The 21,590-nt window shown below is 41.3% G+C and overlaps 1 protein-coding gene across 1 annotated transcript; it reads right to left on the reverse strand.

The window, feature by feature from the left end:
- Positions 1-2,395: 2,395 nt before the first annotated feature.
- On the reverse strand, positions 2,396-20,561 carry nenf (neudesin neurotrophic factor). The gene is made up of 4 exons (XM_055639780.1): positions 20,325-20,561; positions 15,014-15,074; positions 7,823-7,926; positions 2,396-2,857 (listed from the first exon to the last, which is right to left on the reverse strand). The coding sequence occupies exons 1-4, from the start codon at positions 20,487-20,489 to the stop codon at positions 2,681-2,683; spliced, it is 507 nt and encodes a 168-aa protein (XP_055495755.1). The 5' UTR covers positions 20,490-20,561; the 3' UTR covers positions 2,396-2,680.
- Positions 20,562-21,590: the final 1,029 nt, after the last annotated feature.

Below are 21,590 nucleotides of genomic sequence, written 5' to 3' on the forward strand. Positions count from 1 at the left end.
AGGCCAGATCATGGCTATATGAGGGAGTTAGATGTGCCCTTGTGGCTAAGGGGATCAGGGGGTATGGAGAGAAGGCAGGTACGGGATACTGAGTTGGAATCAGCCATCATATTGAATGGCGGTGCAGGCTCGAAGGGCGAATGGCCTACTCCTGCTATGTTCTATGTTTCTATGTTCTAAATCAGCACCACTGCGTCGCTAATGTTTTCAACGATGATGAATGATTGAATCAATCTTAATATGCTTCAACCAAATGGGAACTCCACTGCATTGGAATTTAGAATCGGTACATTTTATCTGTGGTCTCCAGCTCCATTCTACACATCCATGAAAGTGTGGACATGAATTGTTGTCTTCATATGTAATCCAAAAGCATAGATGATTCAGCACAAAACCAAATAATACTACATTGATTAAAGATCAATACTCCGTTAGTATTCAGTAATAAATTGTGCTTGTTACATGTTTAAAGTCCGAGTGAGCAAACTCATTCCGTTCAGAAATTACATATGCAAATTATTCATCTCAAAATATTTAGAGATGAAAAAATAGATAAGAGGCAGCCAATTTCAAAGATCCTTGGCTATTGAATAAACAGGTACACTTGAAAATTAAATTATGTCTAGCTGCATTAGTGTAGGGTTAAAACGTCCTACTTCCGTGTGGTATTGTGTTTCCACTATTAGAACCAAGAGTTTTTAGACGAGCATTAAATTGAAGTCTAGAGATATAAAAATCATGCCATCTTGAATTAATGTAGATAAGAACAGAAATCCACAAAAGTGCATTTATAATTTGAATGCACAAATTTAGTAGTCAGCAAGTTGATTCATTTGCATTCATTGACAGTCAATGTAATAATTTGATAGTTACATTTACAATGTGGCCAAATTTATGCAATAGATTTAAATTGGAGGGAGATGAGAAGAGAATGCATAGATTTATAATTCCCTAAAGCTTTGCAGGAATAGTCAGGACATTGTTGTCTTTGACTCAAAAAGCACAGGATTTGAGGTTTCATCGGGGAATTTGATGTTGACTTTCAGATTAATAGGTGTGGGTGGCCACCTCTCCCAGCTTGTGGGAGCCTATGTTGTGTTTAAAAACATAATAATGTCAGTTGCAGATATGCAAGAGCAGCTCACACCTCACCTGTCAAACTACTGATGAATCTGATCACACAATACCCCACAAGAACGTAGTAGCATCATGGCGCAGCGGTAGAGATGCTGCCTTTACAGCATCAGAGAACCGGGTTTGATTCTATGGGGATGTCTATATGGAGTTAGTACGTTCTCCCTGTGACTGCGTGGGTTTTCTTCAGGTGCTCCGGTTTCCTCCCACATGCCAAAGACATACACGTTTTTAGGTTATGTGTAAGAAAGAACTGCAGATGCTGGTTTAAATCAGAGGTAGACACAACATGCTGGAGTAACTCAGCGGGTGAGGCAGCATCTCTGGAGAAAAGGAATGGGTGACGTTTCGGTTCGAGACCCTTCTTCAGACTGTAGGTGGTTTTAGGTTAATTGGCTTGTGCAAAGTATCTCTAGTGTGTAGGTTAGAACTAGTGAATAGATCACTGTCGGCTGGTCAGCACAGACTCAGTTGGCCGAAGGGGCAATTTCCAAACTGTATCTCTAAACTAATGTGAACACTTAAAGAGGATGGTAAATGGAACACAATGAGTTGCAGACATTAAACCTCTCAAGGTTTGTACATAAGAGATCACGTAGAAAGAAAACTCTACACTGAGAAACTGTTTTTGTTTTAGAGGAAACGCAGCAAAAAGACATTGCTCCTGATCTCAAAGTGGCCCATGCCTGCTGTCAATATACTCTTATTGTACACAATACCCGTGTACTACAGTAAAGTATTTACAAATCAGAATAGAAAAGATGACCATTTAGATACAATGGAAGGAAAGTAGTTAGAAAACTAACAATGAAGAATTAAACAAAAGCATCCAAATAAAAGCAGACAAAAGAAAAATCAAACAAGTCATTTTGTCCAGCAATGCTGATAATTAAACGTGTGTTGTTTTAGTTTAAAAAATAAAGCAAAATGCATAAAGATATAAATGCTGTCATGGCTAATCCAAAAACAAACATTATCAATGCTCTCCACCTTATTACACGTACAAAATATCTCCAACTGCCCCAAGTATTTTGAGGTTATACCTCAACAGTAATTTGGTATGCAAGGTACACAAAAAGAAAAGCTATTTTCTTTAATTTCTTGGTTGCAAATGGGGAATGCAAATGGAAAGATAGGGAAAATAAATATTACAGGTGTATGTTTATTGTGTCCCAATATTAGCCTTTGCCTTTTCAAACACGATGAATAATCTCTGCAAATAGGCCATTTCAAAATTAATGAATAAAACCAAACACATTAAAATGTACCAGAGGTTTTAATATCTCAATATAGTTGGCATTTTTGATAAGAAACAGTCTTCCTAGTTTGCAAATGACGTTCAATATTTACTTGTTTATTCAGCACGTAACAGGTTGTTTAATTTCTCATATCAAAGTTCAAAAACCATTGAATTTAACTTTCAAAGTGGTATTTGTTACGGATAATGTACTTTTTTTTAAAGAAAAATGTACAGTACAAAAGAAATCTGTAATGTACAAACAGTTGCTACTACACTTTAAATACAAAAACTTTTAATACAAAGAGGTCAAAACTCATCTTTAATATTGAAATGCGGCTGATCTTCAGGTTTAAAATCTTTGTTGGGGCTGCCATCATCATTAAGAATTCGACGTGCAGTGTAGCCAACAATAGGATACTTGGTCTTGTACAAACTGTTGAAAACATCATCTAAAGACTTCAGTTCATCATCAGTTAGTCCATTCTGTGAAACAATGGAAAATAAACCACATATATTAAATGGGCTGCACGTTTACGGGAATGCAAAATACAAACCAGCAGTTGCGGCAAGGCTCCAGTCATCCGGGTAAGGCGTCACCTTTGATTGAAATGAACTAGTAGTTGGAAACAGGAAGGCAGAGATTCAACTCTGGTTGCATTGGAGCTCACATGCATAGGTTCCAAGTCACATTTTTTTTGAACACACACTCACAAAAATGAAAATTGGCAGCTGTTAATTTGTATACCTTAAATCCCACATAACTGGCATCTCCAAAGGAAACCCTGTTCACAGCCAACTTGGGAGATGGCAAGAAATGGTTGCCGAGTTCATTTTTTAAATCAATGCTGCACTGAAATAAAATCACTATTGTAGAATCGGGTTGATTTACATCAGCTTTTCCCCCATCTTCTTCCACTCAAGATTTAAGCACATTGTTGGGTTTCCAAACCCCAGCAACTTGGGTTGTGGGAGTACTGCCAAAATGAAGCATTTAAAAATATAAAGGACGATAAAGAATCAGCTGGAGTCATTATTAAAAGTCTCATTACCAGCAACAACAAGGACTCTGCAGATTCACAATGAATGGAATTGTGGACGTGGATGATACATCGTTCAATAATGTTGCAATTAACTAAAATGAAATGGACAAAGTAATTCAATTCTAAAGGTAGTTTGAATTACTGGGCAGCGAACTTCTCAGATAAACTGTAGACTTGTTATTACAAGGACATCTCATATGGCCTTATTCGCGGTTAGCAAGAAACAGCATATTTCTGGGTTGTGCTAGTTGTAACTAGTTTAGAGAGGTTATCAAGCAAGTATATATACAAGTATATATAAAAAATAAACTGACATTAAAACTCAATTTATTAGACATTGTAGGCAAAGCAAATCTGATGTACAGCAGATGTGTTGATGAATTTTAAAAGTTCAAACATGAATTTGCATATTACCTTTAATTGGCATTATCTGATACAAAATTGAATGAAGCAATTAATTCCACTATATATTTTTTGCATAGTCTAAGAATGGGCCAACAATGATCAAAGGTGGAATGGCAACAAGTGGTTGCTTCCAGTCCACCGGGAATTAGATTTATTTTGGAACAAAAGATCATGGAGTACCATCTAGTGGCAGCATGAGAGAAAGCAGTCAAAGATAAGGGTTTAACAAAGTTACTCCAGCACTTTGTGTATTTCTTTTGTAAACCAGCATCTGCAGTTCCTGGTCTCTCCATCAGGGGTCAACCATGGTCATTCGAGTGTTCCTTTAACGTATTGGTAGTTTGGGCCAGATCTTGCTTGCCCTATTCTCCTGCTTAAAATTACCCACAGTGATCAGACTTAGACGACCTGTTGCAGATACAATCCAAGCCCCAGAATTAAGCAGCATGGTCTCAACAGTAACATGGCCCCGGGAGGAGAAATAAGGAGGACCAGGCTGCAAGACAACTCAAACAACTTTACACAGTTCACAAAGCTGGGGACAGACAGGGCTGATATTGCACGGGATCCTACAAGCAACTACCCAGTTCATTGCAGCAAAAATTATTACACGCTGGTGCTTTGACAAACCAAAGAGTGCCCACAAGGTTTTAGATAAGATTTACTGTGATATTTATTTCCTCTTGTTTTGTTGCAGAGAGCTTTTTTTTAACAGGCCTCTTGTTTAGGAAGAATTAAATAAAGATGGGTTTTATTTAATGACTTGCAGGAAATAGATTTTATAGACAATAGACAATAGGTGCAGGAGTAGGCCATTCGGCCCTTCGAGCCAGCACCGCCATTCAATGTGATCATCCCCAATCAGATCAACCCGTTCCTGCCTTCTCCCCATATCCCCTGACTGCTATTTTTAAGAGCCCTATCTAGCTCTCTCTTGAAAGCATCCAGAGAACCTGCCTCCACTGCCCTCTGAGGCAGATCTTATGATTATTAATTAAAAAGGGGCAAAAGATCCCTTTACACAACAGCCAAAATGCTTGGATATTTCATTAGATGGAAAACGGCGAATGAACTCTTCTACAATTAAATTTAATTGCACATTCATTATAATATTTAAACTGGCATTGGGCCATCCTTTGTAAAAGAGGAAGATGGTGGATCAGCTGCTGCCTCTGATCCAGGGACCCAGGACCATCCTGACTTCAGATACTGTCTACATGGAGGAGCCATCTTGTGGAACGGCTGCTAACCAGCAGCCGTCCGTTTAATTCATTTTTTTTTAAAGTTTTTAGTAAGTCTTGTTCTTAGTTTGTTGGAGAAATGGACTTCTTATTGTGGGGGGAAGGAGGTAACCTTACTTCTAGGTCCCTACCTGGTCGGTGAGGCAGCTTTTTTCTCCGGGCTGCCCGTCGACCCGTCCTCGTGGCCTACCAGCGGGCGTGGAGCGCCATTTCCTGGTGGGGACCGCCCAGCACCTCGGCTTCGTTGGCGGCACAGCGCTGGAGCGCTATCGCGGAGCGGGCGATGCCTTGCCTGGGTCGCCGCGCTGGAGCTCCGGTGAGCTGGACCGCCGAGAGCAACACCTCCGGGCTGCGGGTCTGCGGAGCGGAGCGGGCGGCGCCGACTTTAACATCGGGAGCCTGGGAGCTCCAACCCGGCGCGGCCCTGTCGGCTTCGGAAGCGGACAATCCCCTGCTAGGAAGCAGCCGTTCCAGGTGGCCCAGCCGCTGTGAGGACTCTCCCGACGCCGGGGCAACACCACCCGGCTGGAACGGCCAGGAACATCGGGCCTCCATAGAGGCAATAGCGGTGGCCTCAATAGGCCTGACTTTGGGTGAACTGGGGATGGGGACTGGACTTTGTGCCTTCCCCCACAGTGGTATCCACTGTGGGGGGGGTGATTTTTCTGTGTGTAAGTTAACATGTTAGTCTGTGTCCAAGATGGCTGTCGGAAGGGAGAGTGGACGCTGGCGCGCTTTAGCTGCCGCTGCTCTCTCTTCACATTGTGTTTTTTTTAATTTTTTGATTTTCTGTCTGGAGCGATTTCTATCTTTAATTTGTGTATTGATGATGTCCTCATTATTTATTTTTCTCCGACTATATGTATTTTTTTTTCTCTTCTGTTAACTTTTGTAAGGTGTCCTTGAGACTTTGAAAGGCACCCGAAAATAAAATGTATTATTATTATTATTATTACAGTCAAATGCTCTCCCTGTGACTGTTTGGGCTTCCGCTGGGTACCTGGGTTTCTTTACTTTCTCAAATATGTCCTTTTGTTAACTGACTGTATACCACTTAAAGTATGCAAGTGAGAAAGAGTAAGGTTAAACTCGTTGGTGCATGACTCTACTAGGGATCGGCTGTGGTTTCCTTCTGTGGTATGATAAATAAAAGTCTATGTAGAGTAGGACATGTTTTGTAAACTTTAAAAAATTAAAATACCTTCAAAATGAATAAATATTGTCCTCCATAAATTAATACGCCCATTGGGAAATTCAAATTGCCACTGAGTAGTGAACTAAATAACATTTTGTTGGAGAAACCAAAACAGTACATGTACATTTGATCAGAATAATTTTACCAATTGGAAAAGAGAATGGGCTAATTAAAGATTATAGCCAGCACTGCATTGCACGCAACAGGTCGTGTCTCACTAACTTGATTGAGTTTTATTTGAGGAGGTGATGAAGGAGACTGATAAAGGTAGGGCGATGAATGGTGTATACGTGGATTTTAGTGAGGCATTTGACAAGGTCCCTCATGAAATACTGATCCAGAAGAAGAAGATTAAGATGTACAGGATTCACAATTACTTAGTCATATGGATTTTGAACTGGCTGATGCATAGGGCTGTCGTGGAAGGTAGATACTCTGGCTGGAGGTCTGGACCAGTGGAGTTCCGCAGGGATCTGTGTTGAGACCTCTGCTGTTTGTGATATATAAATGATCTATACAAAAATGTAGATAGGTTGGTGAGCAAGTTTGCCGATGACACCAAAATTGGAGGAGTTACAGACATAGAGGAATGCTGTCGGAAGATACAGAGGGATATAGACACGCTGCAGAAATGAGCAGTGAAATAGTAGATGGTGTTTAACCCAAGTAAGTGTGTGATGATCAATTTTGGGAGGTTGAATGCAAGGAGAGAGTATATTAATGGCAAACAGCATTGATGCTCAGAGGGATCTTGGGAGTCCTGAAGGTGGCAGCACAAGTAGATAGGGCAATTGAGGCAACATATGATATGCTTGCCGTCATAGCTTGGGGCATCAAATACAAGTCAGGGATTCATGATGTAGCTACACAGGACTTAGGTTAGGCCATACTTGGAATATTGATTGCATGCAGTTCTGGTGGCCCCATTACAGGAAATATATGAAGGCTTTGGAGAGAGTGCAGAGGAGGTTTACCAGAATGCTGCCTAGATTAGAGGGTTTCAGCTACAGGGAGAGGTTGGATAGACTTGGATTGTTTATTCTGGAACATCAGAAATTGATGGGAGACTGGATAGAAGCATGTAAAAGTATGAGAGGCATAGATAGGATACAGTCAGAAACTTTTTTTCTCAGGGTGGAAATGTCCAATATTAGAGCTTAGCTATAAAGCGAGAGAGGGAAGTTTAACAGGGCAAGTTTTTTTTTAATATACACAGAGATTGGTGGGTGTCTGGGGTGGTGATGGAAGCAGAAATGATAATGGCGTTTTAGAGGCTTTTGGATATGCACATGGAAGTGCAGGGATTAGAGGGATTGGATCATATACAGGTAGCTGAGATCTGTTTAACACCATTTTGTTTGGCACAAGCATTAAGGAACGAAGGGTCCATTCCTGTACTGTACTATATAAAATGCAGTAACACATTCACAATGCAGCCAAATGCAATACCAAATCACAATTTAGCACCCCCTTGTCACTTCCAAACAAGACTTAGCTTATTATCAAGTGATCTAAAAGAATACAAGCCAGCAATCAGGGGAAACATAATTCCAAAAGGAAATCTTACAGTATCATGTGTGAGGTCTTTAGATTCCAAAGACATCTTTGCTATTGCACGTGTCGAGTCTCTCCCCGCCAGTGTATTGTATGGGGCATCTTTGCCATAAAATTCTACAAGAAGAAAGAGGAGTTTCAGACATAGCATGTTACATGTTCTTCAGTCACAGTACAGCCACCATGTTTGCAATTTGACACACCCCCTGCAAATGGAAAGCGCTACCTTTCGTATGTAACTTTCCCATGGGAATTTGGATGAAATGAGGTGGAGGACAAGGACTGTGTTACTCTTGGAGTTATACACTGAAATATTTGCTGCTTAAACTAAACACAGTCCCTACTCTTTATAACAAAGAAACAAAAATCACAAATATACCACTTCAATACCTCGAGTTAATTCACAGGAGGATGGGGCATCACAAGTTAAAAGGGGACAACAGCACACAAGAGCAAAAAAAAACAAAAAAAACAGCAGTTTAGTTTAATGCTTGTTTGGTACATTTGATCGACTGGTGCAACTGAAAAACTGAGATTCAACACCTGAAATATTTTAGGACATAAATCATGATTGAAAACATACAATGACCCTATCAGTCCTTTGAAATCTGTGCCATCCTTACAGTAAAACAGTGATAATCGGCATCCATTGTCCTTGCGACCAGATGGTTTGGCATTTGTCTCACACATTAGTAGACCAAGTCGTTGTGACCCCAGGGGCTGAGTTTGGCCATATTTACTGGGAGTGAGAGCTAAATATGTGGCTGGAGCCACAATCAGCTTTTATAGTCAGAGCTGTTCAGCATAGAAACAGGCCTTTCAGCCCATCAGGTCTATTCTGATGTTTTTGCCCTTCTACCCCAATCAATGTTGGTCAGGCAGCATCTCTGGAGAAAAGGAACAGCGATGTTTGGGTCGAGGCCCTTCTTCAGATTGAAGGTGGTCAGGCTGAAGGGTCTCGACCCGAAACGGCATCTATTCCTTTTCTCCAGAGATGCTGCCTGACCTGCTGAGTTACCCCTGCAATTTGTGACTATCTTTACTGTAAAGCAGCATCTGCAGTTCCTTCCTACACCAATGCATTTGCCTGCATTAGGATCCATCTCCCTGTACATTGCCTATTTATACGCCTGCCCAAGTACACCGTAAACACATTAAGAAGAATGATTGAATCTTACCGCATAATGAAAGGCCTAGATAGAGTCGATGTGGAAAGGATGTTTCCAGTAATGAGAGTCTATAACCAGATGGCACAGCTTCAGAATAAAAGGATGCTCCCTTAGAATGGAGATAAGGAGGAATTTCTTTAACCAGAGGGTGGTGAAACTGTGGAATTCATTGCCAGACGGATGTGGAGGCTATGACATTGGTTATTTTAAAAGTGAAGATTAATAGGTTTAATTAGGAGTGGGAATGGTTACGGAGAGAAAGCAGGAGAATGGGGTTGATGGGAAAAATAGATCAGCCATGATTAAATGGCAGAGCGGATTCTATAGGCTGAATGGCCAAATTCTGCTCCTATGTCTGATAATAGCATCTGATTCCACCACCTCCACCGGTAGTCTGTCAAGAGTGTTTTATTGTCACATGTCCCAGATAAAACAATGAAATTTTACTTGTCAGCGTCCAACAGATAAAAGTACAATGAACATATAATGAGAAAAAAAGTACAGTTGCAGTGTCAGCAAAACACATTATATATAAATATATAGTACATTATATATAATATATATATATATAATATATATAAAAAAAGTATCAGTGTGTGTATGTATATATATATATATATATATGTATTACACATACACATATATATATATATATATATATATATATATATATACACACACATATACACATATAAACACACACACACATACACATACACACACACACACAAATACACATACTTTTTCCAGATAGCCACTACTTTTTGCAAAAATATAGCCCTCAGATCCTCTGTCACCTTAAATCTGTGCCTTATTGTTCTTGATAACCTACCATGGGGAAAATGATTTTGACTATTTCCCCTATCTGTGCTCTCATACATAGATGGTTTACAGATCTCTTAACAGTTGTCCAGGTATTTGGTTTAGAGACTGTCATACTAGCTTCTGCTTCCATCACCTGTTCAGGCAGTAAGGAAGAAGGATGGGTTAGTGGCTGCTGGTGGGGTTGGGACCAGGTGGACCAGGGGGGTAGCTGGAGCCAGCTAGGTGTGTATAAGTGCTTCATCTTGTTTGAAAAGCTGAAAGGCACTAATATCACGCTCATTCTTAGACAAGATCTGTTACAAGATTGTTACTACCGGGTGGCGCCAGCAATGGATGCCTCGCCAACAATCTGTCTGTCCCTTCCTTCTTTGTGTTTTAATGTGTTAAATGTATGTTTTTAGTGTTCTTTAGCTTGTTTTATGTAGGGGGTGGGATTGGGGGAAGCTTTTTTTAATCTCTTACCTCGACGGAGATGATGCGATTTCTTTCCGTATCGTATCTTCGTCCGCATTGCGCCTAACATAGAGGAGCTGGCGGCCTTTGCTAGAGACCGATTTTGAGAGTTCCATCGCGGGGTGCCTGCGGACTTACCATCGCAGAGCACGTGATCCCTTTGCCAGAGATCGACCTCGGAACTCCAACCCTGGGTGCTTGCGGACTTTAACACAGTGGAGCTCATGGTCTCTAGTTAGAGACCGACTTCAGGGAACTCTGAGCCACAGGAGTTTCGACCGCCAGCTGCGTGAGCTTTGTTTGCCCTAACAGATGGTTCGATTGCCCTGACCGCGGGAGAATAAAGAGGAAGAAGGTTGGACTTTTTTGCCTTCCATCAGTGAGGAATGTGGGGAATCCACTGTGGTGGATGTTTATGTTAACGTATGTAGTTGTGCGTCTTGTTGCTTTTTTTTCCGCATGGCTGTATGGTAATTGTTACATGTGGCAATAAAAGACCTTTGAATCCTTTGATCTGTGCCTCTTGCTACCTTTGAACACAAAGTTTAGCTTCTCATTCTCTTTAAATTCATCAAGTTCACTGGAAAATGTGTTAGATTACTGTGTAACATGTAAAGAAAAAAGTGAAATGAAATACACTGGGTGAAATGAGTAACATCAGCATGTCTGGTATCAAAAGTCCCTTGGGTACCAGATTATCTGCACTTCAGTCAATCCCACTGCCCAGCTCTTCATCACTGGCTTTGCAGATTACTATTACTGCAGCAATTATCTAATTGTTTTCCCCACAATGTGGTGAAGGCTTTCGTCACCATCACCCTTTCAGGCAGCAAGTTTCAGACCTAATGTGTAATGAAATATAAGCCTCCATGTCATTGGAATCTCTGCCAAGGAAAGGTGGTTTTTCCTGTACATCGATTCTTATTTTCCGTTTATTGGTGAAGAATCTAATAAAAAGTACAGGACATTCATGTCTTCAGAGAAACTACTCAATACTGGATAGGGGAAATGTAAAGAATGCTATCACAGACTTTCACAGAGCCTTTGAAAGCCCTGAAGAAGGGTCTCGACCTGAAAAGTCATCCATTCCTTCTCTCCAGAGATGCTGCCTGTCCTGCTGCGTTACTCCAGCATTTTGTGTCTGCCTTTGAAAGTGTGTTTAAATGTTCTCAACATTGGTGATAATTCCTCACAGTGACTGGGACAAAATGTAGGGAGAGAAATAGGTTGTGCAAGGAAACAGATTTGGAGAAAATATGTTGTGATTCTTTCCTGGCTATCCAAGAGGTAACAGTTTTGATCCACAAGAGCATGTTTTGCTTGATGCAGAGCAAACAGATCTGATAATGAATAGTTTAAAACAACCGCATTCAAATCTATGGGCTTTGGACTTTAGGGAATTAAGCTGGTAGTTGTACCGGAGTACGGTGAGGGCAAGAATAGAAACTTTAATGGTGACAGGGGTATAAAAAGCCAAGATTTGGAAGAGTCTGAGCCGATGAACATCTGCAGTCATTATTTAGGTTGTTACCTATGTTACCTAACCATATGGGCGGCACAGTGGCGCAACAGTAGAGTTGCTGCCTTGCAGCGAATGTAGCGCCAAAGACCCAGGTTCGTTCCCTACTAAGATTGCTGTCTGTACGTTGTTAGTATGCTCTCCCTGTGACCTGTGTGGGTTTTCTCCAAGATCTTCGGTCTCCTCCCACACTCCGAAGACGTACAGGTACGTAGGTTAATTGACTTGGTAAATGTAAAATTTGTCCCTAGTGTGTGCGTGTAGGTGATGGAAAATGTATGTATCGATTACCTTGTGTATTATATCTGTGTCTGTACAAGATCGCTTACCGAAATGCCGAGAGCACAATCCAGCTACTGAACAGGTTTCAGCCAAGTGATTGGGAGCAATTGCATAGCTTGCAAACTGCTAATCTCGCTCCAGTGAAGCATTCCACAGCTAAATGTTATTTCCTTTTAATTCTGAGTGTCCTTGTTAATTACCATTTGTCTGGACGCTTTCTGGTTTTAATCAATGTATAAAAGAGATGTTCTTCAGTATTAGCACAGAGAGGACTCCCACAGACACTTGGGCTCTGTGTGACTCTCTCTCTCACAATAAAGTTTGTTCAGTTTCTACCTCAGTTTTTGTAATAGTCTTTGGTGGAAAATTTCTAACAGTAGGACAGTCGTGCTGGAATCGTTAGTCGGCATGGACTCTGGTGGGCCGAAGGGCCTGTTTCTGCGATGTATCTCTAAACTAAACTTGGGAGAGCAGAATAACTGTGGCTAACATGGGAACTTTTAAATGCAGTAAAGTTAGTCAAATAGCCAGGAGAGCTAGAAACATATAATTTTACATACCCTGTAATTTTTTGACTAAAATAGGGATGTCAACAAAATATTGTTGAAAGAATGAAAAAAAACATTTAAAACATATTTGGACAGGTACACCTAGATGGGAAAGGTTGAGGTATATGGGTCAACACAGCAATATGACAGGCGTTTGGGTTGGCATAGTCGAGTTGGGTCAGAGGTCCTGTGTGCTTGCTATTTGACTTCACAAGCAGTATTGTTATTGAACCCATAATAATTTTGCAGACAATTGGAAAAATGAATACCAGCAAAAATATAATTTGCCATCATAGGTTTACATCAATCAGGCTTCTGTTGCAGTTTTAGTGTAACATTTTGAATGTTTAACTGTACTGGACAGTTATATTTGGGACTATAGATCACATAGAATCACAAAAAAACACTTATGTAAACCAAAAGAGGTCGGGGGACTTTCACTTCCGAATTTTATGTATTACTAGACCAAGTGCAGACCCGTTGGGTCTGCTCCCCCAATGGTGTGATTCCCCCAATCCAATATTCCACCATGCACCCGTCTCCTCCAATGGAACTGAAGCCGTTGCCAAATGTAAGTTTCCAGCACTCCCCTGCCTCCCTCAATTGCACCTCCCCTGCCTGCTGCAAATTTAAATGAAAAACAACAGTATTTTAAATATCCAGTTTGCTTGAAAAATTTACAAGGGTCGAAGTGTGACTTATTGGAAGCAATGAAAGGCAGGAGCAATATCATCAACGAATCAAAATAGGCAGACAGAGAGAAGAGTGGGAACGGGAACTAATGATAAAAATTACAAAGGTTTGAAAATCTTAATACTGCAGGCACCACACAAACTGGAACGATTTGAGTTTTATATATTTACTAGACCAAGTGCAGTGCTCCCCCAATGGTGTGATCCCCCAACCCAATATTCCACCATGTAGACACTCAACTGCCCTTGTCCCCTCCTTAACCATTACAAAATAGGTGAGTCCCCTTAGCCATTCCACAGAATTAGTTTGGTCAGATTGCAAAAGCCCAGAATCCCACATGCCTGCTGCAGCTAAAAACATTGTGAAATCTCCAAAGTTCACCCTAGTGTGCTCCTCTCTGTCACTTGCCCTCATAAACATTTGTTTCGAAGATGTGTGTTGCCTCCTCCCCCAAAACATTGGTCATGACATGTAAATGTGAGAAGCCTGTTTATTTTATGAAATACTTCTGGGGGTTAGGCTTGCCTCAGGTTGGGGGTGTGGGGAAGGGGAGAGATATTATATTTGACGTCAATGACCAATGATGGGAATAAATTGAACAGCCATCTCTTTGTAAAATCTATTTTATGAGGACCTTAACTAAGAAGATATAGTTTTTAGTATTCCTTTACTATCTAAAAAAAAATGCACAAAAAAAAAACTAATGTCTGTGGTTGTGAATAACAAACCTATATAACAATGTACAGCACGAGAAACAGGCCATCTCGTGCCACTACAAGTCCCCTCCCTTCCATCGCCGAACAAATTTTTTGGTCCCAAACTTTTGTGTGGTGTCTGTGCCATGTCTCTCTTCCTCTCTGAACCTGCCTGCACTCATATACCATTACCCTCCATTCCCTTCTCATCCATATGCCTATCCAATTTATTTTTAAATGATACCAATGAACCTGCCTCCACCACTAAAATTCAGCACTGGAAGCTCATATCCACACAAATGCTACCACTCTCTAATTCAGTTAAAATTGAATTGTTCCCCCCTCATTATTACCCCTAAAAACTTCAAATGAAGTTGTGTAAATGTCCAATAGCAAAAAAATAACACACTTTAATACTTTATAGATTTTGGAAGGGTATTTTTTGAAATCAAAATACCAACAAGAATGGAACCTTAAAATGATGGTTTGCAAGTATGGAATAAATTGGACACAGCTCAAAATCTTGAGGAAATGCGAAAATGAATCCTAATGGAAGGGTAAATCCAGACCAAATGTTCATTGCAAGTATTCATAAGCGAATGCGATCATAATGGATAAATCGACCATTGATTGGTCTCCATTCGTCGTTTTTTTGGAATCATATGGTGCAACACAATTGTAAAAAATAACTGTTTCAGGACTGGACGAGGGTTGGTCAAGATTATAAATAATGATCTCCTTCTCTTTTTTATTTTATTTTCTTTTCTCTATTTTCTCTCTCAACTTTCTTCATTTACTCGTTTTCTTTCTTCACACACTATATATTTCACATCTTTCTATTCTTTACTATCTAACTTCTTTTTCTTATTCTAATCTTTTTTCAATGTAACAAAAAAAAAAGTTGTACATAAAATGTATTATGAAAATATATATTAGGCACTTTGGTGCCATATGACTGTACTTACTTCTTTAAAATTTTTTTTTTTTAAAACTACTGGACAGAATGTAGAAAATGTTTACCTTTTCCCAACGTGACATCAAACACCACTCCCTTAATTGCCATGTAGATCGGCTGATTGTCCTAAGAACCACAAAAGAAAAAATTAAACACACGCACACACACAGTAAATGAAAGGCAGAAGTAAAAATTAATTCAGAGAATTATGATGACCAAGGATTGTTTTGTGTCCATTTCAGCAGTCTCTGGTGCCGAATTCCCACTTCCTTGAGAATTCCACTTGTCTAATGCTCATCTGCAGAGTTGCCATCTTCCATTCTAGCTCACCCAAGACCCTCCTGGATGTGTTCCATCAGCTGTTACTACTGACCTATATTGGCATCCAATTGCCCAATGTCCCAATTTCAAATTCTCAATCCATTGTCAAATTCAATTTCTTGCCAATTGAGGCTTTGTATGACCCCAGTTCATGGGTACAGTACATGCTATTTATGTTCCACTCTCTTCCTTCCCAAACTCTTCTTAAGAGCCACCTCTGTCATACTGACCAACATATCTTGCATTGCAGATAGACACAAAAAGCTGGATTAACTCAGCGGGTCAGACAGCATCTATCGAGATAAGGAATAGGTGACGTTTCGGATTAAGGACATTCTCGAGACAGAGCCAAGGGAAAGGGAAACGAGATATAGACTGTGAGGTGGAGATATATAGAACAAATGAATGAAAGATATGCAAAAAAGTAACGATGCTAAAGGAACCAAGCCATTGTTAGCTGGGGGCTAGGTGAAGGGAAACGAGATATAGACTGTGAGGTGGAGATATATAGAACAAATGAATGAAAGATATGCAAAAAAGTAACGATGCTAAAGGAACCAAGCCATTGTTAGTTGTGAGCTAGGTGAAAGCGAGTATAGCCAATGACTCAACAGGACAACTTTGAAGCTGGTACGACTTGGGTGGGGGAGGGATGGAGAGAGGGGGGGATGCAAGGGTTACTTGAAGTTAGAGAAATCAATATTCATACCACTGGGTTGTAAGCTGTCCAAGCAAAATATAAGATGTTGTTCCTCCAATTTGTGTTTAGCCCCACTCTGACAATGGAGGATGCCTAGGACGGAAAGGTCAGTGTGGGGACGGGAAGGGGAATTAAACAACACTTTAATTCCCCTTCCCGCAGCCCATTCCTTGTCAACTATTGTGTGTTGATCTGTTCTTGAGATCATAACATGGAGGCTGTAGCTTTGTAATGTGTAAGCAGATGGCTGATTACACCAATTAGGGCTCTAAAGTTTGTCACAGGTGACAGAGGCTCAGGAATGCTGTAGCAACTGGTTCTTAATTTGCGAGCGTCTCTTTTCCTCTCTGCTTCCTCCAAGTCATGCTTCCTTATATGAGCATCACTTTTTATACAGGTGCAGCAAACAGGACAACCCGATCGATGCTCGTTGATCCCAGTAGTGTATGTCAATGTTGAAACTCTTCAGGGATGCCCGAAGAGAGTCCTTGAATTACTTATTCTGTTCACCACTTCATTACCACATCTTCTCACCAGGCATCTGAAGCATGCCCTTCCCCCACTGCCCTTCTGAGAGTTCCTTGATCTTGCAGTTTCCCTCAATTACGCTGCGCCTAATCATTGCATAGCAAATTCCAATGGCCTCAGTGGGTTATAGGATCCACTGTCTGGCTTTAGTGCCCGTGGAAACATGTTGAGGCAACATTTATTTTCTAGTGAGGAGCAGGCGACCCAAGGCTCACACATCAGCTCATGCTCCATAGCAAGTCAGGTTGCATTTTAATAGGGTCGGCGATGAGTTCTTTCTTGGAGACCTCGTTCCTGTCACTGAAGATAGATAAAAAGCTGGAGTAACTCAGCGGGACAGGCAGCATCTCTGGACAGAAGACATCGGTGACGTTTCGGGTCGAGACCCTTCTTAGAAGGAATAGCTGAGATAGTGCTGTTGTGAAATTGGAGGTCCAGTTTTAATGTTAGCATAATTAAGTGTCAAGCTTGAGATTTTGCCCATCTCAACCTTTTGACCCTTGCGGAACCCTTGAAATAATTTTCATGTTTCAGAGTACCCCTATATAAAAATTATTATATATCTTTATTAATCTCCTTCTTGCTCTTTCATAAACTTAAAGTTCACAAGGCAAACATAATATATTTTTCTGATAACTGGTTTAAGCAAAAAAATAACTTACGTTTTTCTCAAGTTAATTGACAATGCAAAAAAATAACTGAAATCATACTGTTTGTTCAAGACCTCATAAGGAGGTTTTCATTCACTCAAAAAATCAACCATATCTGTAAACACAAAAATAAACATAAATAACCAACACCATAAATAACACATATAAACAGACAAAAACAGATAATAACTACCACAATAACCAAATCGTTTACTGACAATGTTGAAAAGGCATAAGATAAATCAAGGCAATATGTCATATGAACAAATAACACTTAAACAAATAAAACTGAAGCAAATAAAGGCAAACACAACTAACCTTAGGGAGAGGGAGAGGACAACACATAAACTTTTCACAAACTAACAAAAACATACATAAATAAACTTTTGATAAACTAACAAAAACATAAACATACTTAACTTTTTAAAATTCATATAACATCCCTAAATGATGGGTACAATTTACTAAATAACATGGGTGAATGGCTGTACCTGCATGCCAGGAAGCCCGTGATCGACTGACGGAGCCCTTAATGACCATTCCGATACCCGTTTAAATCTTTCCCATCCACTAATACATCCAAAGTTCAAATGATAATTGTATCAGCATCAGACAGTTTTAAGAAATTCTCCCGTGAATTTTATTCAAAGGAACGCATCAGTTCCTTGAAGGACAAAACAATTTTGGTCTCAGACGAATCAAGTGATAAACGACTCCAATCGTTCTGCAGTACTCATTAAACCCGTGAGCTTTTAAAAAATGTAAAATTCCAAGGTGGTTTTGTGGCAATCTGTTTCGTGTATTCTATGTGGAATGGATGAGTGCCTTCAAGTCAAGTCAATTTTATTTCTACAGCAACAATTATAAAAACAACTCTCGATGGCCAAAGTGCTTTACATTAGTGCAGGTACCAACATGCTACAAACAGTGGTACATAGATCAACAATACATACATAGATACATACAAATAGCGTTCCCTCAGAGGACTCAAGAAAGGCTTGAGAGTAGAAATAAGTTTTAAGTGTGGACTTAATAGAGTTGATGGAGGGGGCAGTTCTGATGGGAAGAGGGATGCTGTTCCATAGTCTCGGAGCTGCAACCACAAATGCGCGGTCGCCCCTGAGCTTATGCTGGGATGGTCAGTAACTCCAAGTCGGCCGATCTGAGGGACCTGGAGGTGGTATGGTGGGTAAGCAGATTTTTGATGTAGGTGGGGGCGAGCCCGTTAAGGATGGTGCTTGAAATTGATTCGGAACTGCACAGGGAGCCAGTGGAGAGAGGCCAGAATCGGGGTGATGTGGTCCCTTTTTCGGGTGCCCGTCAGGAGTCTCGCTGCGGCGTTTTGGACCAATTGCAGGCGGGACAGGGATGATTGGCTGATGCCAGTGTAAAGGGAGTTGTAGTAATCAAGGCGGGAGGAGATAAATGAGTGGATGATCTTTTCGAGGCAGTCAAATTGGAGGAATTGTTTTATTTTAGCTATCGTCGGAAGCTGGACGCTAGCTTTTACCACCGCATTGACTTGTTTGTCAATTTTCAATGTGGAATCAAATATCACGCCAAGGTTTTTCCAAGGCTGCCTGCTATCATTTTGATTTAGTCCGAGGGGCCGAGTAGGATGACCTCAGACACTCTTGTTTAGTTGGAGGAAGTTCTGGGCTATCCAACACTTTATATCCTCGAGGCAGTGGATACATTTAAGTAGATCTGATCGGTTGTTGGGCTTCAGGGGGAGATAGAGTTGTGCATCTTCTGTATAGGGGGGTTGCACAAAAGGTCACTGGGTCAGAGGGCTCGACGCACGGAGCCGCTAAATCCATCTGGAGGACATCCGTCACTTCCGGTATATGATATTAATGCTAAAAACGCGTACTTTCCTACCTGTTACAAACCGCCAAAATGTTGAATTTTGTGTGGGATTCGGGGTAAGTGCGAGAGACATGTACCCAACTTTAGAATTCCAAAAGTGAAGTGAAATGAAGGTATAGAGAAGCGAGAACTGAAGGGACAACAGCAGCTAAAGTGCTTGGTAAACATTGGGCGTTATCGCGTTTGCTCACTGCATTTTCATCAAGTAAGGCATTATTTGTGTTTTTTTCTTGATTCCTTTGGTATCTAAAAATTCTCAGAAATGATAAATCTGGCTGTAAATTTTTCAGATGCGTTTTCATTTTGTATGTAAAACCCCACTTGGGAACCATGGGCGATTTAAAAAAAAATTGCAGCCAGATTTATCACTTCTGAAACTTTTTAGATGCCAAAGGAATCAAGAAAAAACACCTTAGTTGATGAAATGCAGTGAGCAAACGGCCAATGTTCACTAAGCACTCTGTCTGTTGTTGTCCCTTCAACTTTCGCTTCTATCTTCCGTCATTTCTGCTCACTTTTGGAATTCTGAAGTAGGCTAAATGTCTCACACGCTTATCCCGATTTCCATAATTATTTACTGCGCAAAAATGAAATTTTCAGCGGGTTTTAACGGGCCCGCTACGCTGGAAACAATGGTAAGTGCCTACCTGCAGTTCATCGCGTGTACTCCTTGGAGTAGTGTAGCAACAGTACGGGTGTAGCACCCGACTGCAGTGAAACCTCCCTAGGCAGTGGAAGGAAATGCTGTGCCTTTGAATGTATTTCCTAAGGGGAGCATATACAGTGAGAAGAGCCTTGCTACCGTTTATCATTGACATAAGCCCTGTTACCATCATGAGATTTCGCTAGCACAAAAATAACTCAAAAATGATTAGACCATTTATCACTATTTCTCTCGGAACCCCTAGCGTCCGGGGAACCCAAGTTGAGAAAAGCTAAAGAAGGGTCTCGACCCGAAACATCACCCATTCATTTTCTCCAGAGATGCTGCCTGTCCCGCTGCGTTACTCCCAACATTTTGTGTCTATCTTCGGAGCAAACCAGCATCTGCAGTTCCTTCCTCCACACTTCACGTGGGCACCACCCGTTCATTCCAGACGCAGGATAATTCCCACCTAAATGTGCTACATTCCCACCTAAATGTGACACAGCAAATCCGCATGGAACCAAAAATATTGAAATCAGCGAACTGTGCACCGAGGAGCTCAGTTCAGTTTCACGTGTACTGAGCTACAGTGAAAAGCTTTTTGTTGCGTGCTGGAATTACAGCAGTTCACCGACACTTTAGTTAGTTAACATTGTACACACCTCTCCTCCATTGTATTTTGCCAACTCCTCGTCTGTAAACAAGCGGACGGCGCTGTGCTCAGTAGGGGAGTGGTTCAAATTAGCTTCCTGGGCGAGCAAGAGGTTTAAACTCATTGCAGTAATAAGAGCAACCCGGAAGCATCGCCCTGGTCCCGCAGTCGGCATCTTGCACGGTTTCCTGAAGCTTTTGCAAAGTCGGGGCAGCAACAACACAAGATCCTGTAGCAGCAACAACACAAGAGCCTGTAGCAGCAACCAAAGATCTTAGAGCGGCGCGGGCTCCGGGACCCGGGACCCAGGGGCTCGAGGCTGACAATAGGCAGCGCCAGCCAATCACCGCCCGCCTGGCGGGGAGAACCAACCAATCAGCGCCCTCGCCCCGCGCCTGTCAGCCAATCACCGGCCAGTGTTACAGCCAGCCAATCATAGGCGGCCTTGTGCGGTGCGCAACCAACCGACGCGTCGGTTACAGAATCCCCAAGAACCAATGGCAACCGAGCTCCCTCTACACCCAGCCAATGACAAGCGGCATAACAGAGAACCAAATTGCAACACATTAATAACATTGTTGCTAATAATCCCTGTCGTTTGCAGGAAGGAAGGAACTGCCTGCCCTGCAGATGCCGGTTTAAACCAAATACTCACAAAATGCTGGAGTAACTCAGCGGGACTGGCAGCAGCATCTCTGCAGGGAAGGAATGGTCGAGACCCTTCTTCAGACTCTGTCCTTGTTCACAGAAAGACAACAACAATAACTGGGAACATTCTTAACTCAGACAGCATTTGTAAGAAATAGAAACACAAGGTCATGCTTCAGGTCGAAGATCACGTGATTCCCCTGTAGAAGTGCCCTTATTTCTACAGAAAGTTAGTGGGAATGATAGAAAATTTGTTGAACATGAGTCTGGATTTTGTCAGGTGTCATGAGCCAATGCTGAAATCCGACTGCTTAGATCAGTGCAGATCCTGATATTGGATGAATAGCTAAAAAGCTTCCGTGACAACAAAGAGGCAGGGGAGGCTGGGATCATCAAAATGGCAGTCTCAACAAAGATTTCAAGTAATAATCAACCTGCGGGAGGAACTTTGCAGGTCAGGCAGCATTCTTGGAGATATAGTCAACATTTTCATTTGAGACCTGACATTAGGAATAAGAGTGGAGATAGCCAGTATAGGGTGATTTCACGAAAGGTCACTGGAGCGTAGATCCGCACCCACGTGACCGAAAATTTAAAGTGGAGTACACTTGGTACTTCCGGTACATGT

The sequence above is a fragment of the Leucoraja erinacea genome, chromosome 8 (assembly GCF_028641065.1).
Source record: "Leucoraja erinacea ecotype New England chromosome 8, Leri_hhj_1, whole genome shotgun sequence".
Taxonomy (NCBI): Eukaryota; Metazoa; Chordata; class Chondrichthyes; order Rajiformes; family Rajidae; genus Leucoraja; species Leucoraja erinaceus.

Excerpts from the sequence above, each read along its gene's own strand:
- nenf (XM_055639780.1), bottom strand. The coding sequence starts at position 20,489 with ATGCCGACTGCGGGACCAGGGCGATGCTTCCGGGTTGCTCTTATTACT. Across the intron at positions 15,075-20,324 it reads CAAAATACAATGGAGGAGAG|GACAATCAGCCGATCTACAT; the intron begins GTGTGTACAATG and ends TGTGGTTCTTAG. Across the intron at positions 2,858-7,822 it reads AAGACCTCACACATGATACT|AATGGACTAACTGATGATGA; the intron begins GTAAGATTTCCT and ends ATTGTTTCACAG.